General features: G+C 38.1%; 1 protein-coding gene across 1 annotated transcript in view; it reads right to left on the minus strand.

Moving 5' to 3' along the window:
* Positions 1-19,251, minus strand: part of LIN52 (lin-52 DREAM MuvB core complex component) — a 114,254-nt gene that overhangs the window by 93,317 nt on the left and 1,686 nt on the right. Inside the window, exons 2-5 of the mRNA XM_020986304.2 lie at positions 14,945-15,019; positions 14,528-14,565; positions 11,639-11,705; positions 676-759 (exon numbers count right to left, since the gene is read on the minus strand). Of these exons, the coding sequence (XP_020841963.1) occupies positions 676-759; positions 11,639-11,705; positions 14,528-14,565; positions 14,945-15,019 (264 nt within the window). The remainder of the gene's footprint in view (positions 1-675; positions 760-11,638; positions 11,706-14,527; positions 14,566-14,944; positions 15,020-19,251) is intronic.

Below are 19,251 nucleotides of genomic sequence, written 5' to 3' on the forward strand. Positions count from 1 at the left end.
TAAAGATCACTTTCTGTTACAACAGGTATAAGTTTACTCTTATACCTTTCTGGAAACACAGATCTCTTCTCTCAAGGTCCCTGCCTGCTTTGTATTTCTATAAACATACCTCTTCAATACTCCAAAGTAACCCTCATACTAAAAATATGGATTTAGAACAGTAAATGCTAATTCTAATTTTTATTTGAAGGAAGTCACCTTCATAGAAAAGGTGAAACTCTAATATATGCTCATTTACATCATTAGCAAGCTTTTTCTCTAATTACAAAGTATGAATTTTGCACAGTCCCTTTTCCAATTTTATAATAACAGAGGAAAGAAGCATAATGAAATAGTTTTAAATTGGCAAGGATCTTAGAATAGTGTATAACTAAGAATTTAAAAAAAAAGAAACACCCCCAATATAAAAAGTGTACTGTCCAAATAAGATTTTTCTCCCCTATATGGCAAGGAAAAGTCATTCTGGAGCCTAATGCTATAATGAGTCAGCTAAACAGTCTAGCATGCTGATTAACAACGGAAAGATTTCTCACATTTTGTCTTACCTCTAACATACTTACCATTCTAATTTCTAATAAAAATACTTTCTTAATTATAAAAAAGAGAGATCTTGAAAGAACCATGACATTTCAAAACACCACACACAGCGTGAACAAACGTGGCCTGGGTACTCACACTCATCCAACCCCAGTTGATAGGCTAGATTCTGTAGCCCTCGTACTTTCTCCATCAGGTTAGCCGTGGTGAGGCTGCCCAGCTCTGAAAATAGAATAAGGGTAAACTTCAATACTGTTTCTATTTTCCCCAAGTCTATCCATGTTAGATATAAGTTTTTAAGTTGTCTTGCTTAGTCACTACTGGTCAAAATAGAGCACAAGTTCCCAGTTTTCAAACTGAGAAAAAGGTAATAAGAGTTTATTTATTCACAAGGTACCTTAGATAAGTCCATGCACTTGAAAAAGAGCTGAATCAGTATGTAAATGGTCTTATATTACCTACACATTCCACACTCACATTTCCTATTCTTTGAATAGCATAAAACATATTTTGCTATTTCTGCCTTCTTCAGTCCATCCTGTAAAATGAATATAATGAAGACCATTGTACAAAACATAAAGGAAGCATTGCAGGGATATGTTGTTCTTACTTCCAAAAAATCTATGATTTCATTGGCGTTGGTACTTCCTTCACTGAAAGACCGACACTTGTCCACACTGTAGTAGACAGTTTCAGGAATTGCCTCACCTGATATACCAACTGCCTGGTGGCGAGCCTCTTCTAATTTAGCTACATTTATCCTATGAACAGTCTGCTGCCAGACCTATAGGCAGAGTTTTTCCAGCTGTAGGACTTTTCACACCTTTCACTGCACTGGCAGTTAACTTTTAAGAACCACTGTTCCTATAATACCCTGAGAAAGCACTGCCATGAGACTTTGGAGAAAGTACAGCCTGCTAATTAATCAGTGATACCTCCAGCAAATTCTCTCCATTACAAAACTCCCCAAATAAAGTTCCCAACTTTTATAAATTAGGCAGAGTGGATAGAAAGTCAGACTTTGAGGGAGACTTGGCTTCAAATTCCAGAACCACAGAATTTGAGAGTGGGAAGGGGCCTCAGTAACCCTTCTAGAGCAACCCACAGCCCAAAGGAATCCCCAGCCACCTCTCCAGACAACAGATTCAAGTTTTGCACAGCTCAAATTGTGAGGTTTCACTTGGCATCCGATCGAAACTGCTTCTTTGTAACTTGCACCCACTGTTCCTGTCCTTTGAGGCAGAACCAGCCTAGCCCCTTCTCTTCATGACAGCCCTTCAAATACTTTGCTGCTGTTCAGTCATTTCAGTCATGCCTGACTCTTCATGACCCCATTTGGGGTTTTCTTGGCAAAGACACTGGAGTAGTTTGCCATTTCCTTCTCCAGCTCATTTTACGGGTAAGGAAACTGAAGCAAACGGGGTTAAATGATTTGCTTAGGGTCACAGTTAATACGTGTCTCCTTAAGACAGCTATATTATGTGCCCTGACTCATTTCTTCTCCAGGTTAAATATCCATAGCTACTTGAACTGATCTTACTATGGCATGAATTCAAACCCTTCACCAGCCTGGATGCCCTCGTCTGGGCACTCTGCAACTTGACAATGTCCTTCTTAAACCATGTGGCCCAAAACTCCAGATAAGGTCTGAGAAGGGCAGAGTACAGGAGGATTATCACTCCCTCATTCTCAGAAGCCACGCCCCTCTTTAATGTAGCCCAATATCACAACATCATCATCACAACATCTATATAGTGCTTTAAGGTTTACAAAATGCTACAAATGTTATCTCATTTGACATGAGCTTTTGTGGCTGTCATATAATACTACTAAGCTTGCAGTCTACTAGACCCCCAGATTTTTTTCAGAACAATTATTATCTAACCATGCCTCCCCCACCTTACACTTGAGAAGTTGATATTTTTGTATCCAATTGCAAGACTTTACATCTGTCCCCAGGGAATTTTATCTAAATAAATTTAGCCAAATCCTCTAGCCTGTCAAGGCCCTTTGGGTCTTTACATGATTGTTTACCATGTTAGCTATTCCTCCCAGCCAGTTTGTTGTTATCTGAAAATCTGATGAGTGTATCACTTATGCCATTATCCAAGTCAATGACAAAAATGTTCAACAGTCCGGGTCCATGCCCAGACTCTGCACTACACTAACAATGAACGACCATTCTAAGTCTGACCAAGCAGACACTTCTGAATCCAGCTGACTGAATTATCTTCTAATCCACAGTTCTCCATTGTCTCCACAAGAGGAGTATAAGATATTTTATCAAGAGCTTTCTAAAAATCTAGGTTAAGTATATCAACAGCATCCCCCCCCACCTATTTATTAATCCTGTCAGAGAAGGAAATGAAGCTAGTCTGGCATGACCTGTACTTGAAGCCATGACTCTATAATCTGTTTCCCAATCATGTTCACCAATAATCTCTTTAATGATCTTTTCTAAATTTTTCTCAGGAAGAGAGTCAAGCTCACCAGTCTCTAATCTGCAGACTCTGTAGGCATTTGCCCTTCTCCATCTTGTGATATCTCTACTTTCTTTATTTCTACTGTCAGTCACAATAACAACTATCATTTCTTTCAGGATCAAGAGTACAATTCATCTAAGGCAGGGGACTTTATCAAGGGCAGTTAGGTGCTCTCTTACTGTTTCCTTATCTTTGGTACTCTCCAATTCTCTGATTCTTGTTCTGTTATTTTCAGTGTAAAGTTCATTCTCCTAAGCATTTTTCTCCATGAGATCTCACGTTTTCTCTGAACTTACTGAAATCTTCTTTTCCAAAATCTGCAGCATACCCCCAGACTTCTCCTCTATGACAAATTCTAGGAAGTAGTGATCACTTGCTTCTGAGGTTCCTATCATTTCAACCTCAGCAACCCATTCCTCCTTGTTAATGAGACTCAGATCTCAAAAAGAATATCCCTTTGTTGATTTCTCCATGTTTTGAAGGATGAAAATATAATAAATCAAGCTAAGAAGTTATCAGTTTCTCTGTAAGGCAGAGAGATAGCTCCAGCACGTTTCTGGATAACTAAAATAGCCCACGATCATATTTCTCTGCTAGACTTGTGATCTGCTTCCCAACTCCTTATTTATTTCCTTTTCCTGTCCCAGTGCCTTGTAGTATACTCCAATAACAAAATCATTTGTTTTTCCCTACTTTGTCCCTTACCCAAATACTCTTGGTCATACTTCCTTATTCTGGTTCCTACGTTTTTTCACAAGAATGCCTTTTTTAATATGCCATGCTCAACCATCCTCTACCCTACTCCACTTATCCTGCTTCTTTTGAAGAAAGTATTTCAATCTAGGGCCATAGCTTGAGTCATAGGCTTCATCCCACCCACTCTCAATGAAACGTACTAGGTACAATTTGCCTCCTTACATTAGGGCCTCTAGCTCCTCTTATCTGTTGCCTAAACTTAGAGTATTTTTGTGTAGACATTTGAGGCCATGGGTTTTATTACTGACTCCTTTCTTCAATTTCGCCCCTGTGAATTTGTGGGTGTCCCAGTTACTAACCCTAACCCTAATTCCTTTATCATGTCTCTCTTTATATATACACAGTCTTCTCTTTCCCCCTCCTTTTTAGTTTAAAGCCCTTCTGATTTGTTTCACAAGACACCTGGCAAATATTTACCAGCCTCTGTTGAAGGAGTCTCACTTTGGGACAGCTAGGTGGCGCAGTGGATAGAGCACCAGCCCTGGAGTCAGGAGGACCTGAGCTCAAATCTGGCCTCAGACACTTGACACTTAGCTGTGTGACCATGGGCAAGTCACTTTACCCCACAGCCTAGCCAAAAAAAAAGGAGTCTCACTTTCATATACTACTTTCTTGGTCAACTGTTCATTTCCCAAATTAAACTTTCTTTCCTACATGCCTTACAGTCAATGGATACAAGTGAGAAAAATACAACCTACCCTATGGTCTTCAGTCTTTTGACCAGGACTTTATAATCATCGACAATACTTTTTAGATTCCCTTTAAAACTGCCTAGGTGAATCATCAGAAGTGAGTCAGAAGTGAGTAGTTGATAAGTCTTAGGAGTTTCTGTTATGTCTTGGAAATATGCCTCAGGAAGACAATATACCTTCTGTATTGTTACCAGGTTAACAAAATAGATGCTTTGGTACTCCTGAAAAAGGACTCACCAACTCCCACTCTTTTCTTCTTCCTCTGACTCTTCCTAAATGATCACGCTTATTTGATGGTTTCTAGGTCAGTGAAGAAGCAGCTTCTTCCTCCTCAGACAACGCAGTTCTTTCCTCTTTGGGAAGAGCCTCAAACCATAGGTGCCTTTTCCTTCCCTTTCTCCTGGATTTCATTCTCTATCATCCTGAAACAGGTCAAGCTTTCCCTCCTGTACCTCAAAACTCTTTTGCCCCCATGAGGCTTTGCTTGTTTCTTTCGGTAACCCTTCATCTTCTCTAACAACATGGAGTATGGAAAGGCATTCTTCTAGTTCCTCCATCTCCTCCTTCAAAAGGGACATCAGCCTACACTTGGAAAACAAGTAATAACACTCAACTGGTTGTGGCAGAAACACAAACATCACACACTCAATGTGAGGCACTGAACAATTTCCCCTCTTGAAACTGTTTCTAATGTTTGTACCTTAACCCTGGGGCAGCGAGGTGGCACACTGTATATAGTGCTGGGCCTGGAAGTCCCATCTTCTTCTTCTTTTTTTTCTTTTGGCTAGGCAATGGGGTTAAGTGAGTGACTTGCCCAGGGTCACACAGCTAGCAAGTGTTATGTGTCTGAGGCCGGATTTGAACTCAAGTCTTCCTGAATCCAAGGCCAGTGCTCTATCCACTGAGCCACCTAGTTGCCCTAGAATTTTAGCTCCTTGAGTGAAGAGACTTGATTTATTATTTTTTTTAGGCAACTAGGGTTAAGTGACTTGCCCAGGGTCACACAGTTAGTAAGTGTCAAGTGTTTGGTCTGAGGCAGGATTTGAACTCAGGTCCTCCTGACTTCAGGGCCGGTGCTCTACCCACTGCGCCACCTAGTTGCCCTGGAACGCCCATCTTCTTGAGAAGACTCATCTTCCTGAGTTCAAATCTAGCCTCAGACATGTACTAGCTGTGTGACCCTGGGCAAGTCACTTAATCCTGTTGGCCTCAGTTTCTTTATAAAATAAGCTGGAGAAGGAAATGGCAAACCACTCCAGTACCTTTGCCAAGAAACCCTCAAGTGGGGTCACAAAGCGTCAGAGACGACTGAACGACAAGAGCAAACACCTTACTCCTAAGCAGTCACTTAAAACTTTTGACAATTATTAATTTTTTAAAGTTAAAAGCTTTTACAACCAATTCGTCCCACTCACCAATCTATCTTATCAATTTATTTGACCCTTTGTTTGTTCCCCTTAAATTTTCTTGCTCACTTTGTTTCACCAACTACTTCTTCCTCATCCTTCCCTAGTCTACCTCTTATAATTCTACTCCCTCAGTCTTTTATGTCCTCCTTAATTGTCCTTGATCTTACGTCCTAGAAGTAGCATCTTGGCCTGGAGTTTCTCCCAAATTTTGCCAAATTTCTCTTCCCCAAATTCAGCCTCTGCCCTATTTCACAAATCCAAACCCTTTCAAGTCACCTGACTGATTTCATTCTCCCTATAGAGTTCAAAACCTTCTTTCTTCTCCTCTGGAAACTAGAACCAGAGGATCTCTGACACACACTGTTATCACAGGCAAATCCTTCATCCTCTCAAGATTCCAATGAGGGCTCTAAGACTATAATGTGAATTTGTTTCTCCCTGTCCTTGCCACTCATGAAATCACGTGTCCAGATCAAAAAGAAAAGAAAAAAGGGAACAGAAGTGGCAGCAGAAAATAATACTTCTCCATGCAAGTACTATGAAAAATGTAAGAGGTCATTGAGAAGAAAAAAGGCCACAATTTTAAAAAATGTTCTCATGAGTACATAAAAAGGTAAGCTTCTCTTCCAGATCACCTTTCCACTTGGCCTTGTTTCTACCAGTTCCAAGTCACAGATTAATTTGGCTCATAAATGCTAGTTGTACTTCAAAGTACTCTCTTCAGCAATGTAGACAGTGATGCAGCCATAACTTTTCAAACTGTAGGAGGGACTCTGGTCCCTGTCTTCTTATAAATTCTCCACGGGAAATCCTTCCAGTATTCTGGGGAGGCCTTCCTGTGTAGATCCCTTAAGACTGCAGGGATACCAAAGGAGTACATGGCTGTCCATCCTTCCCTTCTGCCATGACCAGGTTCTCTTCTTCCTCATCTACTCTCCAATGAAGTCATTTGTGTAGCCTTTCCTGCACAATTCTTTCGAGTCCATGCAACCTATTCACACCAATCCTTCTTGCCCTGTGAGTGGCGCTAAATCTCAAACAGTGATAGGCAGTGACTTGCAGTCATACGTCATTATTAGAAGAATGCTGACATTAACATCTGGCTTTTGTTTCAGGGAGAAGCTGGGGGGAATGCGGGGAGGAGGGATGCTCCAATAAAAGCGCTGCACAATCCACCTTCTCTCCTTCTGTTCAACTCGAGGCCCAGCTCACTGTTCATCTACAGTGTCTAAGTGAGCCTCTAAGACACGTGTATCGATGGGCCGGTTACACGGAGCTGGCCACTCAATGGCATTTCATGGTCTGATCGACAGGCACTCTTCAATTATTCCATTTTTTCCATGTGGAGAAGTAGGTTTAGCTCTTTTGATCTCTTTTGAGATCATGGATCTCATTTACATGGAACTAAAATGTTCTAGGGCTTAATATAATATGTAAAATATCACCTGCAAACAAGCATATCTAAAAGACCTCATCCCCCTAGCTGAATCCCCTTTCAATTTGGACTTGGCACTAGACATCATCAAAGGCAGCAGCAAACTCCTTTGGTAAGCATACATTTCCCCCTGGTTTATATTTTACTTTAAATTAGTAAATGTTGAAACAAAATTATCCCTACTGTTCCAATTTTTAAAGAATCTTATATGATTTTGACACATGCAATAGAATCAGCTTTTTGGGATATCATTTAAAAAACGTTCTTAAACCTTCATCAAGGATGTCCTCAGTTCATGTATGGATAAGTCCCATAAAAATGGGGTAGAAATGGGAAAGTACTTTGGGCTGGTATTGAGATTCTCTCAGTTGTCTTTTTTCTTGTGCAAGTACGAGGCCCAAGATTTTTTCCACCCTTTTGGTGTCTCCCTCTCTTATTTACACATACACACCTCAACATCCTCAAAACTGCCTTGCCTACTCCTTGTATATGTGGTCTCATCTGGCTACTCTTCCCAGCTTTGTTTTCTTTACTGCCATTTTTGTACTCTAACACATCTAGGTCTGGGAATTCAACTGTGGAGACTTCACCGTCATTTACAGCGAAAAGGGTATGTTATTAAAATGTGTTTAGAGAACGCTTTCTTATTTGCTCACGTATTTCCAATTTTATCCTTTAAAAATCTTTCAGTATGATTTGGTTTAATTGGGTCTCTCGCCAAATTCTCCTCCAAGTCATTTCCTCTGTCTTGCTTCTCATTATTTCATAAGGTGATGTTCAAAAGTAAGTGTTTCTTCTAGTTTGGTATCATTTTGCTCTTGGCTCTAACAAATTAGTGGTCTCAACTATGTATACTATGTATACTGATTGGAAAACAACTCCCATATGAGCAACCAGCCATTTCTCAAAAACAGTATTAACGATATATAAGAACAAAGCTTGTGTGTAGTCTACTACTGTTACTCACTTCTTACTCCTGAGGCCTATTTTCTAATATTTTTTGCCATCCTCGCTAATGCCCACCTCTGAAATGAAGTCACTGATGACTAAAGTGTACTATATATTCACTGAATTTAGAGAGTCTTTTTAAGATCTTTGTTGAATTTCTCCATCTCCTCATCCTCTATAACAGAAGCTGGCATATAAGCTATAATAATTTTCATCGTGGTCTTTTTGTAGATACTTATCATGAGAATAAGAGGCAGTATGGAAAAGCGGGTTAGAAAGCTAGCCATGAAGATATGGATTCCAGTCCTGCCTCTGATACAAACTGACTACGTGACTCTGGGGAAGTCATTTATGCCCTCAGTACTCGTGGCAACCCACTCAGGCTCTAGGCTACATGAAAGGTGCAAAACTGTACTGGCCAGAATTCTCTACATTAATGAAATCATAGGCCTGGTTCCAATCCTATCATGACCTAGCAACATAAGATGGCCAAATGGCAGGAGGAATAAGGCTTCTTGCTGCTTCTGGATAAATGATAAAACCAACCCAAGCAGCTTCTTTATTTGACTTGCCAAGGAAAGCCTGTGAATAATCCTTCTATTTAGCACTTTTCTGCTCTGTTTTTATTTACAGCATAAATATTAAGACTGATGCAATTCAGTTCTTCCATTGGTATGTCCACTCACCGGTCACTGGTCACGGACCCCAAATTAAGTGTGTCCATAGGTAACTTAATGTTTACAGAGGGCTAAGAATTCACAAGATTCTCAGCCCCCGTAACCCTTTCTTCAGCTACTCCACCTACATCACTGCACAATCAGAAGTGGACAGTACTAGGCTCAGGCCATTTTGTATATCACTTTGTTTCATAAACTGCCACAGCCAAAGAACTCATCACCAAGTGGCCAGCCTATTGATGATTTGTTTTCTATATTCTGTAAAGCTGGTCATCAGAAAGCAAAAAGTGTTACTAAGACTGTCCACCTGAAGTTTTCCAGCACAGTAGAACCTCCCAGATATGTACTCTGTTGACACAACCTTTAATTCCCCAGGGCCACCCACATGCCAAGGTAAGGCATCAGAGCTAGACTTTGATTCTTAATATGTGTAATCATTAATGCTTCCAATGAAAGAGACAAACACAGCAGAAGAAACTGAGCCAGCGTCTATTTGCAAATATCAGAACAGTCGATCTAAGATATCCTTTAGATTCTGCCTGTTCCTACGGAAGGGGAAAAGTGAAGCGTTTTGCACTTAAGCAGTCTATCCACAAGAACAAATTGGTTAGGCAATCAAATATTTAAAAGTGCTTTGTTTCTCTCATTAAGCCTTCCAAAGTAACTATCCAAATTTGGCATAAGTTGAAATAATAACAACAATAACAGGAGTCATAATTTACAATTACTTAGTGCCAAGTAGTTACAAAGCACTTTTCTGACAACTCTGGATAGTAAGTCAGTAGTATCATTACTCCCCCCATTTTGCACATGAGGCATCTAAGCTTCAAAGATGAAGTGACTTGCAAAATCCTATACCTAATAAATAACAGATTTGAACCCAGGTTTGAGTCCAAGTCTAATGTTCCTTCCACTGTGCTAGAAAAATTATAGTGTCCACTCCCTTAAAAAAGTTCAATTCTTAAAAAGCAGATTTCTATCTCCATCTCAGGTTCATATTTCAATTTCAGTCTAAGATTTCCTAACAATCATGGAATGTTTATTGCCAAAAGAATCACCAAGGGGAAGACACGAATAACAAAAAGATCTGGCTCCATTAATATTTTCTAACTGAAATTTCCATTCTGCACTGGGGGCTCAAATGATCTACAACTAACAAATATGTATTGACCACCTATGTGCAAGGCTTGGTAAGGGATACAAAATATAAAATACAAAATATTTCATTCCCCAATTGATAAATGGTCAAAGGATATGAATAGGCAGTTCTCAGATGAAGAAATTAAAGCCATCTATAGTCATATGAAAAAATGCTCTAAATCACTATTGATTAGAGAAATGCAAATCAAAACAACTCTGAGGTACCACATCACACCTATCAGATTGGCCAACATGACAAAACAGGAAAATGATAAATGCTGAAGAAGATGTGGGAAAATTGGAATACTAATGCATTATTGGTGGAGTTGTGAAATGATCCAACCATTTTGGAGAGCAGTTTGCAACTATGCCCAAAGGGCTACAAAAATGTGCATACCCTTTGACCCAGCAATAGCACTTCTAGGGCTATATCCCAAAGAGATCATACAAATGGGAAAAAGACCCACATGTACAAAAAATATGTATAGCAGCTCTTTTTGTGGTGGCAAAGAACTAAAAATTGAGAAGATGCCCATCAATTGGGGAATGGCTGAGCAAGTAGTGGTATATGAATGCAATGGAAAACTATTGTGCTATAAGAAATGATGAGCAGGCTGACTTCAGAAAAACCTGGAAAGACTTACACGAACTGATGCTGAATGAAGGGAGCAGAACCAGGAAAATATTGTACACAATAACAGCCACATTGTACAATGACCAATATTGATAAACTTAACCCTTCCCAGCAACACAAAGATCTAGGACATCTCCAAAGGCCTTGTGATGGAAAATGCTATCCACATCCAAAGAAAAACTATGGAGTTTGAATGAAGATCGAAGCATATTATTTGCTATTTTCTTTTCTTCTGCTGAGTTTTGTTTCCTCTTTCTTGTGGTTCCTCCTATTGGTTCTAATTCTTACAACATCACTAATGTGAAAATATGGTTAATAAGGATGTATATATGTATAGACTATGTCAGATTGTGCACCGTCTTGGGGAGAGCGGTGAGGAGGAAGGGGGAAAAAATTTTAAACTCAAAAGCATATGGAAATGATTGTTGATAAATCAAAATAAATTAATTTTAAAAAATTAAAAATAAAATGAAGGACTAGAGGAAAAAAATAAAATAAAATACAAAATATTAGCTCCTGATTTCAAAAAACCTACAATCTAATGTTCTAACAACTAACAGCGCACATATAAAAAGTGCTGAATGAGTAATAAAGAAAATGAGTATTATCAAAGTTCAAAGCGGGAGAAATCATTTTCATTTGGTATAGTCAGTAAGATTCATGGTCCTCTACAACAAACCATAAAGAATTTTTTTGAGTCTGCTCTTGACAGGACTTAAGTAGGTAGAGACAAAGAGAGAGCGCATTTTGGGCAACAGGAACATAATATGGGCAAAAATCTAGAGGAAGGAAAGCATAAACTGTATTCAGAGGACTAGTCTGAGGGTTCATATAGGGGAGGAATGGGAAACAAGCCTAGAAAAACAAAGTGGGGCCATATTGTTGAGAATCTTGATTTGAAGTCAGTAGGTTATCATAATTTCTTACCTTTTAGCATATCAATATCATCATGTTCTAATTCAGCCATCCATTTGGGTGGAGAGCTAGTGATGGGCTGCCAGAAAATAAGAATATATAGATCATGATTAAGGGCTCACAGACAACATAAAAAGATCCTATTCTTTCACAACAAAATAACTGTGGCCTATTTACTAAATAATTATGAGCTAAGTTATGGCTGGGAATAAGTGAAACTGCCGAGAGAACAAACTTAAAAGACGAAGATTATAAAGCTATCCTTTGCTTAGATAAAAATGCCTACCATCCAAAATAAGGCTGTTCACCTTTAAACAGGCTGTTAGCTTAAGGATAAACTAGGGTGGAACAGGTTGAACTAGCAGTATAAGAGTCCTGCCCCAGTTAAGCCTACTTAGCAGAAACCAACTCCCATTCAGAGTTCTATGAAAAGCTCAACAATTGTTATTCTTTAACAGAGTTGAAGATTTAAAGAATACAGCAAAATCAGAGAATCCTGAACTTTTAGGGGAACAGGAAGAACTGAATAATCATCAACTTGTATTCCATAACCTTAGAAAAAATTCACAACTGCCTATGAAAAACTGAGGATTTCAATTCACTCTCTTCATTTTGCATGAGATATGAAAGTACCTCTATTCCCTTGTCTAATTTCAGCATTTTTATCATTAGTTTAAAATAAACATTCTGCATAAATAACAAGAGTTATGTGATACAGGTGATAAAAACCATCTGAGCTAAACATTTTACATGCATGAAAACGATAGGAAGCAAAAAACTCAGTTACCACTGCATCAGATACAGATTATAGTAGTCTAAGTAAATTAATTAGCTCAAAGCTGGTCTCTTGCCACGCACCCAAATCCACTAATTTGTATGTGAGATAATGCAGAACATCCACGATGTAGAACTCGTCCCAAGTTAGTATGGCAGACACCCTCTAATCAAATGCTCCCTCAGATGATCCTAAAGCCACGAGTATAAAGACAACCTCAAAGCTTCCCAATAATCCCTTCTTGGCTTCCTAATAGCCCCTTTTAACTCTAAACAGTGGCATTAACAGATGGATTTCCTTTCTGAGGCCATCTGATACTTTACTGAGAAGAAAAAATAGTAAGTATAGTATTTACTATAATTTACTATGAAAAATAGTAAATATGGTAAAATTCCCTCAAGAATGGAATGTTAAAATCCCAGTGTGGCATATGAACATATCAAAAGTCTTCTCACAATCATAGCTGGGACAAAAAAGAACAAAGTTTAAGAAACTGATAAGGGTAGCTAGGTGGCGTAGTGGATAAAGCTCCAACCTTGGAGTCAAGAGAACCTGAGTTCAAATTTGACCTCAGACACATGACACTTACTAGCTGTGTGTGACCCTGGGCAAGTCACTTAACCCTGATTGCCTCACCAAAAAAAGGCAAAAAAAACCCAACTGATAAAAAGCTCGCCTCCAAACTTATTCTAATAAGTGAAGAATAAATACTTTATCTAGGATATAATTTGTTGACCAATATATTTTCCCTTACTTCTACAAGCAGGATTGAAATAGAAAGTACTGTTTGTTTCCATTTTTCTATTGGTCTGTGTGAGGTGATACTAAAAGTATCTTTTTTACCCATCAGATAAAAGAACTAAAAGGGAGGAAAAGAATTCCCAGAGGAGATTATCTTTTCAAGGCAGAGTACACCAAAACTGAGACATAAAATCTTTACTATATCTGCCCAGAGCCAAGACATCACCTTTGAAATAAGGGAGGGGAAAGAAAAGACAGGGAAAAAAAAAACTTACTCGATTTTCTTATGCCAGTCTCGACTCGCCTTATTCAAATATTATTCCCCTTGCTTAAGCCTCTCAGGCCTAAGCTAAACATCCACTTTTACAAGATCATCTTATTAATTAGGACTCCTGACCAATGTCTTTAAAAACAGAAGGGGTTGGGAGATATAGTTCCTTTTTCCAATATGTGAATCTGATAAGTCTAAGCAATTTTGGGATTCCTTGTCCAAAGAGTAAACAGAATTATCAGTTGGTAACTACTATGCTCATAGAATCATAGATTCTGAACAGTACTACCAAGCCATGTGGTACAATCTTCAGGCCCAGAAAGAAGAAGGGATTTGCCCAAAGCCACAAAGGTTAAAGCGTCGGTCAGAACCTTAGTTCTCTAATTCCAAAGACAGTATTCTTTCCAATGTACTATAAAGCACTATAACAAAAAAGAACCACGGAAGTAGTAAAAGCATTTTGATTTCTTTAATAGCCTATATTATTTCCATTAGTTTATATACCTATATCCAAGAAAGGATGGGAACTGCACTTGTGATTTCATTGGTTAAGGGAAATTTCCTCTGGTACCTTCTCTGAAACTTGCAGTCTTAGAGCACTGCTTAGGGCACTTCGAAAGTAAATAACCTGCTCAGGGTCACAGTACCACAAAGTCTCTATTTTTAAAAAAGGCTTCCTATATAAGATTGTTCGCCATCTTGGGGAAGCAGGGGAGAAGGGAAGGGGAAAAAAATTTAAAACTAAAAATAGCTTATGGAAGTGATTGTTGATAAATCAAAATAAATTAATAATAATTTTTAAAAAGACTTTAAACTAGGCCTTCCTGACTTCAAGGTCAGCTCTCTATACCATGCTGACTCTACCTGCAAAAACACTACAAAAAAATGACAAAACAGAAAAAGACTGACGTGGAGGAAACCAATCATGATAGAAACAGAGAAAAAGATTTCCCAAAACCTACACTATGCACTACTTGGAAGGTACTGAAGTTATGAAGAGTTAAAACCAGGTACACTGAGTTATACATACAAATATTCTACAGACAAATTCTATAAATTCTGAAACAAATATTATACAGATAAATTTTTACTACCAAAGTAAGAGCTCACTTACACTTTTGAAGGAGGCTGCAAACTCAGCAACACCTGGCACTGAAAAGAGAAAGATTATTAAAATTCCATACAACCTAACACCACTTTTTAACACAATGCTTCATCCCAAATTAGCTAAAATTCTGAAACTAAATGCCAAAACAAAAAATTGCTCTTTTCCATATGTGTGTAGATATGTGTGCGTGTACATATACATATACACATCTATATACACAAATACATGTTTGTGTGTGTGTGTGTGTGTGTACACACGATAAACATGCTCTAAGGTTATCCAGTCCAACCCCTGCTCATTTTCTATATAATGAAACTAAGGCTTACAAAGTGACTTGACCATGAGTTCATTTTCAAAGCCTCCTTCAAAATAACAATAGTCCTTCAAGGATCATATCTGATGAAAAAGAAACAAATAACTTACATTGTTCAGGCCAGAGGTCTGGCGAGGCTCGATCAAGTTTTTCAAAACTCAGCAAAGATGCTTCCAGGTCGGTCCCTAGAATAACACATCCAGACATAGTCACACATAAACCACATTTGTGACACTTTCATTTTAAGAAACAGACCATATCGCAGCACTGGACCTCTACACCTAAGAATAATAGCTTGGGCTGAACTAGAAATGGTACAACCTGAATTCCTACAATTTTCTTTGCAAACAAAAACCATATCACAATTTAACACTAAAAGGATATGTGTAAATGGCATAACCCCGTTTTCAACTGAGCCAGTAAACAACATCTTTTTCAACTGGGTTTTAAAAACATATGGAACACTGAAAGTAGACTTCAGAGAGTATAATTGTTGGGTGGTTTAGGAAAAGAGATAACTTAATTCTTTAGAAACTAAGGAACTAAATTTAGGATGAAGCATAATTTAATTCAGACAAAAGTTGAAATAAACTGATAGTACTTAATTTAGCCTTAAAAACTAAGAGAGGCATTGTCGAATGGATAAGTGGTAAAAGGATATGAACAATTCTTAAAAGAACTGAAAACTATTGACCATCATTGGATAAATTGTTCTTACCCATCATTGCGAGAAATGCCAAGTTAAAACAACTTGAAGCTTTGCCACACACTCAAATAATTTTGAGAGGCTGTGAAAACAATAGTGGGCACACTAATACACCCTTGGTGGAACTATGAATAGGTCTAACCATTCTGGAAAACAATATGGAATCGTGCTAAAATGCCTAAAACGTCCATACCTTTTGACCTTGAGATCACACCTCTAGAATATATATGTCAGGGAGGTCAAATACAGAAAGGTCCAATACACACCAAAATGTTTATAACAGCACTTTTTCTGGAAGCAATGAACTAGACACAATGTGGATATTCATCATATTAGCAATGGCTAAACAAATTGTGGTACATGTAATGGACAATTAGCATCCTTTAAAGACAAATAAGAAAAATCCAAAAGCAAGGAAAGACACACCAACACCAATGTGAAGTAAAAAAAAAATCCAACCAAGAAAACAATCTATGCAAATAGTACAACAATGGAAAGAGAAATAACAAAATAAAACAAAAGGAATGGGGCACAGAGTACAAATGCCACCCTTGGCCTCAGAGAAAACCTTCACTGTAGAGGTAGAGGACTATAGATGTGACAGATACTGTAACAGTTACACTGTTAATACTTCTTTTTTTCCCACTCTCTTTTCATTCTTTGTTCATGTTTGTTAGAAGAGATGGCTCTCTGTGTGATGGAAGTGAGGAAGAGTACATGCAGAAATAAACAATATAAGAAACAAATGGTAACTGTGTTGTTGTTTTTGTTGTAACTAAGGCAGAGAGGTCTTAAGTATAAGGCTGAGTTAAGTGAATGAAATTATTAATTTGAATGAGTTTTTTAAATCAAAACTAGAAGTTCACATTGGTTAAGCGATACAGGAATCTGACAAAAAATACTGGGAGAAACAAAACCTAAGATAATTTTGGAAAATCCAAGTTCTACAAGTGTAAAACTTATGTAGTGGTATACAGTTTTAACAGCAAGATACTCAGGATTGTCAGTTTAAGTTACCTATATTCTTACCACTGAAGACAACAACTGAACTATAGAATTAAGAACATCAACATTTACAGTAGAAACTTCAGTAAGATTAAGATATAGATTTCAACCCAATATTAAATGAGGTTGGGGGCAGCTCGGTGGCACCGTGGTTAGAGAACCGGCCCTGGAGTCAGAAGACCTGAGTTCAAATTCGGCCTCAGACACTTGACACTTAACTAGTTGTGTGACCCTGGGCGCACGTAAACTCCATTGCCTAGCCCAAAAAACAAAACAAAACAAAACAACATATATTATATATATATATATATATATATATATATATATATATATATATATACACACACACACACACACACACACACACACACACACACACATACACACACACACACATATATATGTGTATAAAAAATAAGGTTAAAAAAGGGATAAGCTCAAAGTAAAGAATAGATTCCCAAATCTAAGTATTTAGCTGTTATATCTTCCCTAAGCTCCTGTCCCATATTTGTGCCTACTCAACATTACCACCTGGATGTACTACAGGCATCTCGAACCCAACATGGCCAAAACAGCACTCATTATCTTTTCAACTAAACCCAACCTTCCCCCTAATTTCTAGATTTCTGTTCAGAACACCACCCAGAGACATCTTCAACTGCAACCTCAGAATCAGCCTCAACTCTTCATATGCAGTCACATTCAGTCAGTTGTTAATTCTCCTTAACCTGTCTCCTAGCACAGTGGATAAGAGTATTGGGCCTAGAGTCAGGAAGACTCATCTTCCTGAGTTTAAATATGGCTTCAAACACTTCCTAGCTGTGTGACCCTGAGCAAGCCACTTACTCCTGTTTGCCTCAGTTTCCTCATCTGTAAAATGAATTGGAGAAGGAAAAGGCAAAGCACTCCAATATCTTTGCCAAAAAAAGCACAGTCACGAAGAGTCAGACACTACTGAAGGACAACAATAAAAACCTCTCCTAACTACTCCTAGCTTCCTAATTTGTCTCCCTATCTCTTGCTTCTCTCCTCTTCAATCTTCTATAATGCTGACAAATTCATATTCCTAAGACACTGGTCTGACTCTGTCATGCTATTGCTCAAAAGGTACAGTGGCTCCCAGTGTGCCCTTAGGATAAAGATCAAACATCTCTGTTCAGCATTTTACAACCTGGCTCCAACTGACTCAGCCTTCTTGCTATTCCTCACAAATGGTAGTTTATCTCCTGCTTCTGTACCTTTGCATAGTCTGTGCCCTTATGCCTAGTGTTTTCTTTCTTTCTTTTTTTTGTTTTGTTTTGTTTTCTTTTTAGGCAGTTGGGGTTAAGTGACTTGCCCAGGGTCACACAGCTAGTAAGTGTCAAGTGTTTGGCCGCATTTGAACTCAGGTACTCCTGACTTCAGGGCTGGTGCTTTATCCCTGCGCCACCTAGCTGCCCCCTAGTATTTTCTTTCTTCACCTCTGCCTCTGGGAATCCTTAACTCCCTTCAAGACTTCAAGAGGCTAGGGAAACACAGTGATCATACCTGTGAGTATGAATGGGATGGATTCACCCTTAAAACAGGAGCAGACTGCAGAAAGGATTAGAAATATGAATCTAATAATATGTAGCTTACAAGAGACACATTTAAAATAGAAAGACACAATACAGAGTTAAAATAAGGGGGCTGGAACAGAATCTATTATGCTTCATAGGAAATAAGAAAGGTAGGAGTAGCAAACAGGATCTCAGACAAAACAAAAGCAAAACAGACTTAATTAAAAGATATAATCAGTGAAACTACATTTTGCTAAAAGGTGCTATAGAAAATGAAGTAATATCAAAAGTTTTTTACAGCAAGTTTGTCTGCTAAAGTCCTCATTTCTCAACCATATGGGGAACTGAGCTAAATTTATAAAAATAAGAGCCATTCCCCCAAGCAGTTATCAGAAGAAGAAATCAAAACTATTAACAATCACATGAAAAAAATGTCCTAGATCACTACTGATTAGAGAAATGCAAATTAAAAGAATTCTGAGATACCACTTTATACCTATCAGATTGGCTAACATGATAGAAAAGGAAAATGACAAAGGCTGGAGGAAATGTGGAAAATTAGGGATGCTAATATACCACTGGAGGATTTTTGAACTGGTCCAACTAGTCTGGAGAGCAATTTGGAACTGTATCTAAAGAGCTATAAAACTGTGCATATTCTTTGACCCAGTACTACCACTCCTAGGTCGGTAACCCAAAGAGATCAAAGAAGAAGTCAGAGGCCCCACAGGTACAAAATATTTTTTAGCTTTTTTTTTTTGTGGTGATAAAAAATTGGAAATTGAGGGAATGCCCATCAACTGGGGAATGGCTGAATAAGTTGTGGTATATGATTGTAATGGAATATTATAAGAAATGATAAGCAAGATGGTTTCAGAAAAACCTGTGAAGACCTACATGAACTGATGAAGAATGAAGTGAGCAGAATCAGGAGATCATTGTACACAGTAATAGCAATACTGTAATGATGATCAACTGCAAAAGATAAGTCTTTTTAATTAAGACTTAATTAATTAAATTAATTAAATTAATTTAAATTTAAGTTGTTAAATTAATTAAATTAATTAAGACTGAATTAAGATTCAGGGGTGAGGATACTATGGCCTTCTAGGTCCTTGGGTGCAGTCTTTCGCCTGAATCCAAGTTTTACAGAACAAATATTTTTATT

Source organism: Phascolarctos cinereus, unplaced genomic scaffold (genome assembly GCF_003287225.1).
Source record: "Phascolarctos cinereus isolate Bilbo 61053 unplaced genomic scaffold, phaCin_HiC Scaffold_3;HRSCAF=262, whole genome shotgun sequence".
NCBI lineage: Eukaryota > Metazoa > Chordata > Mammalia > Diprotodontia > Phascolarctidae > Phascolarctos > Phascolarctos cinereus.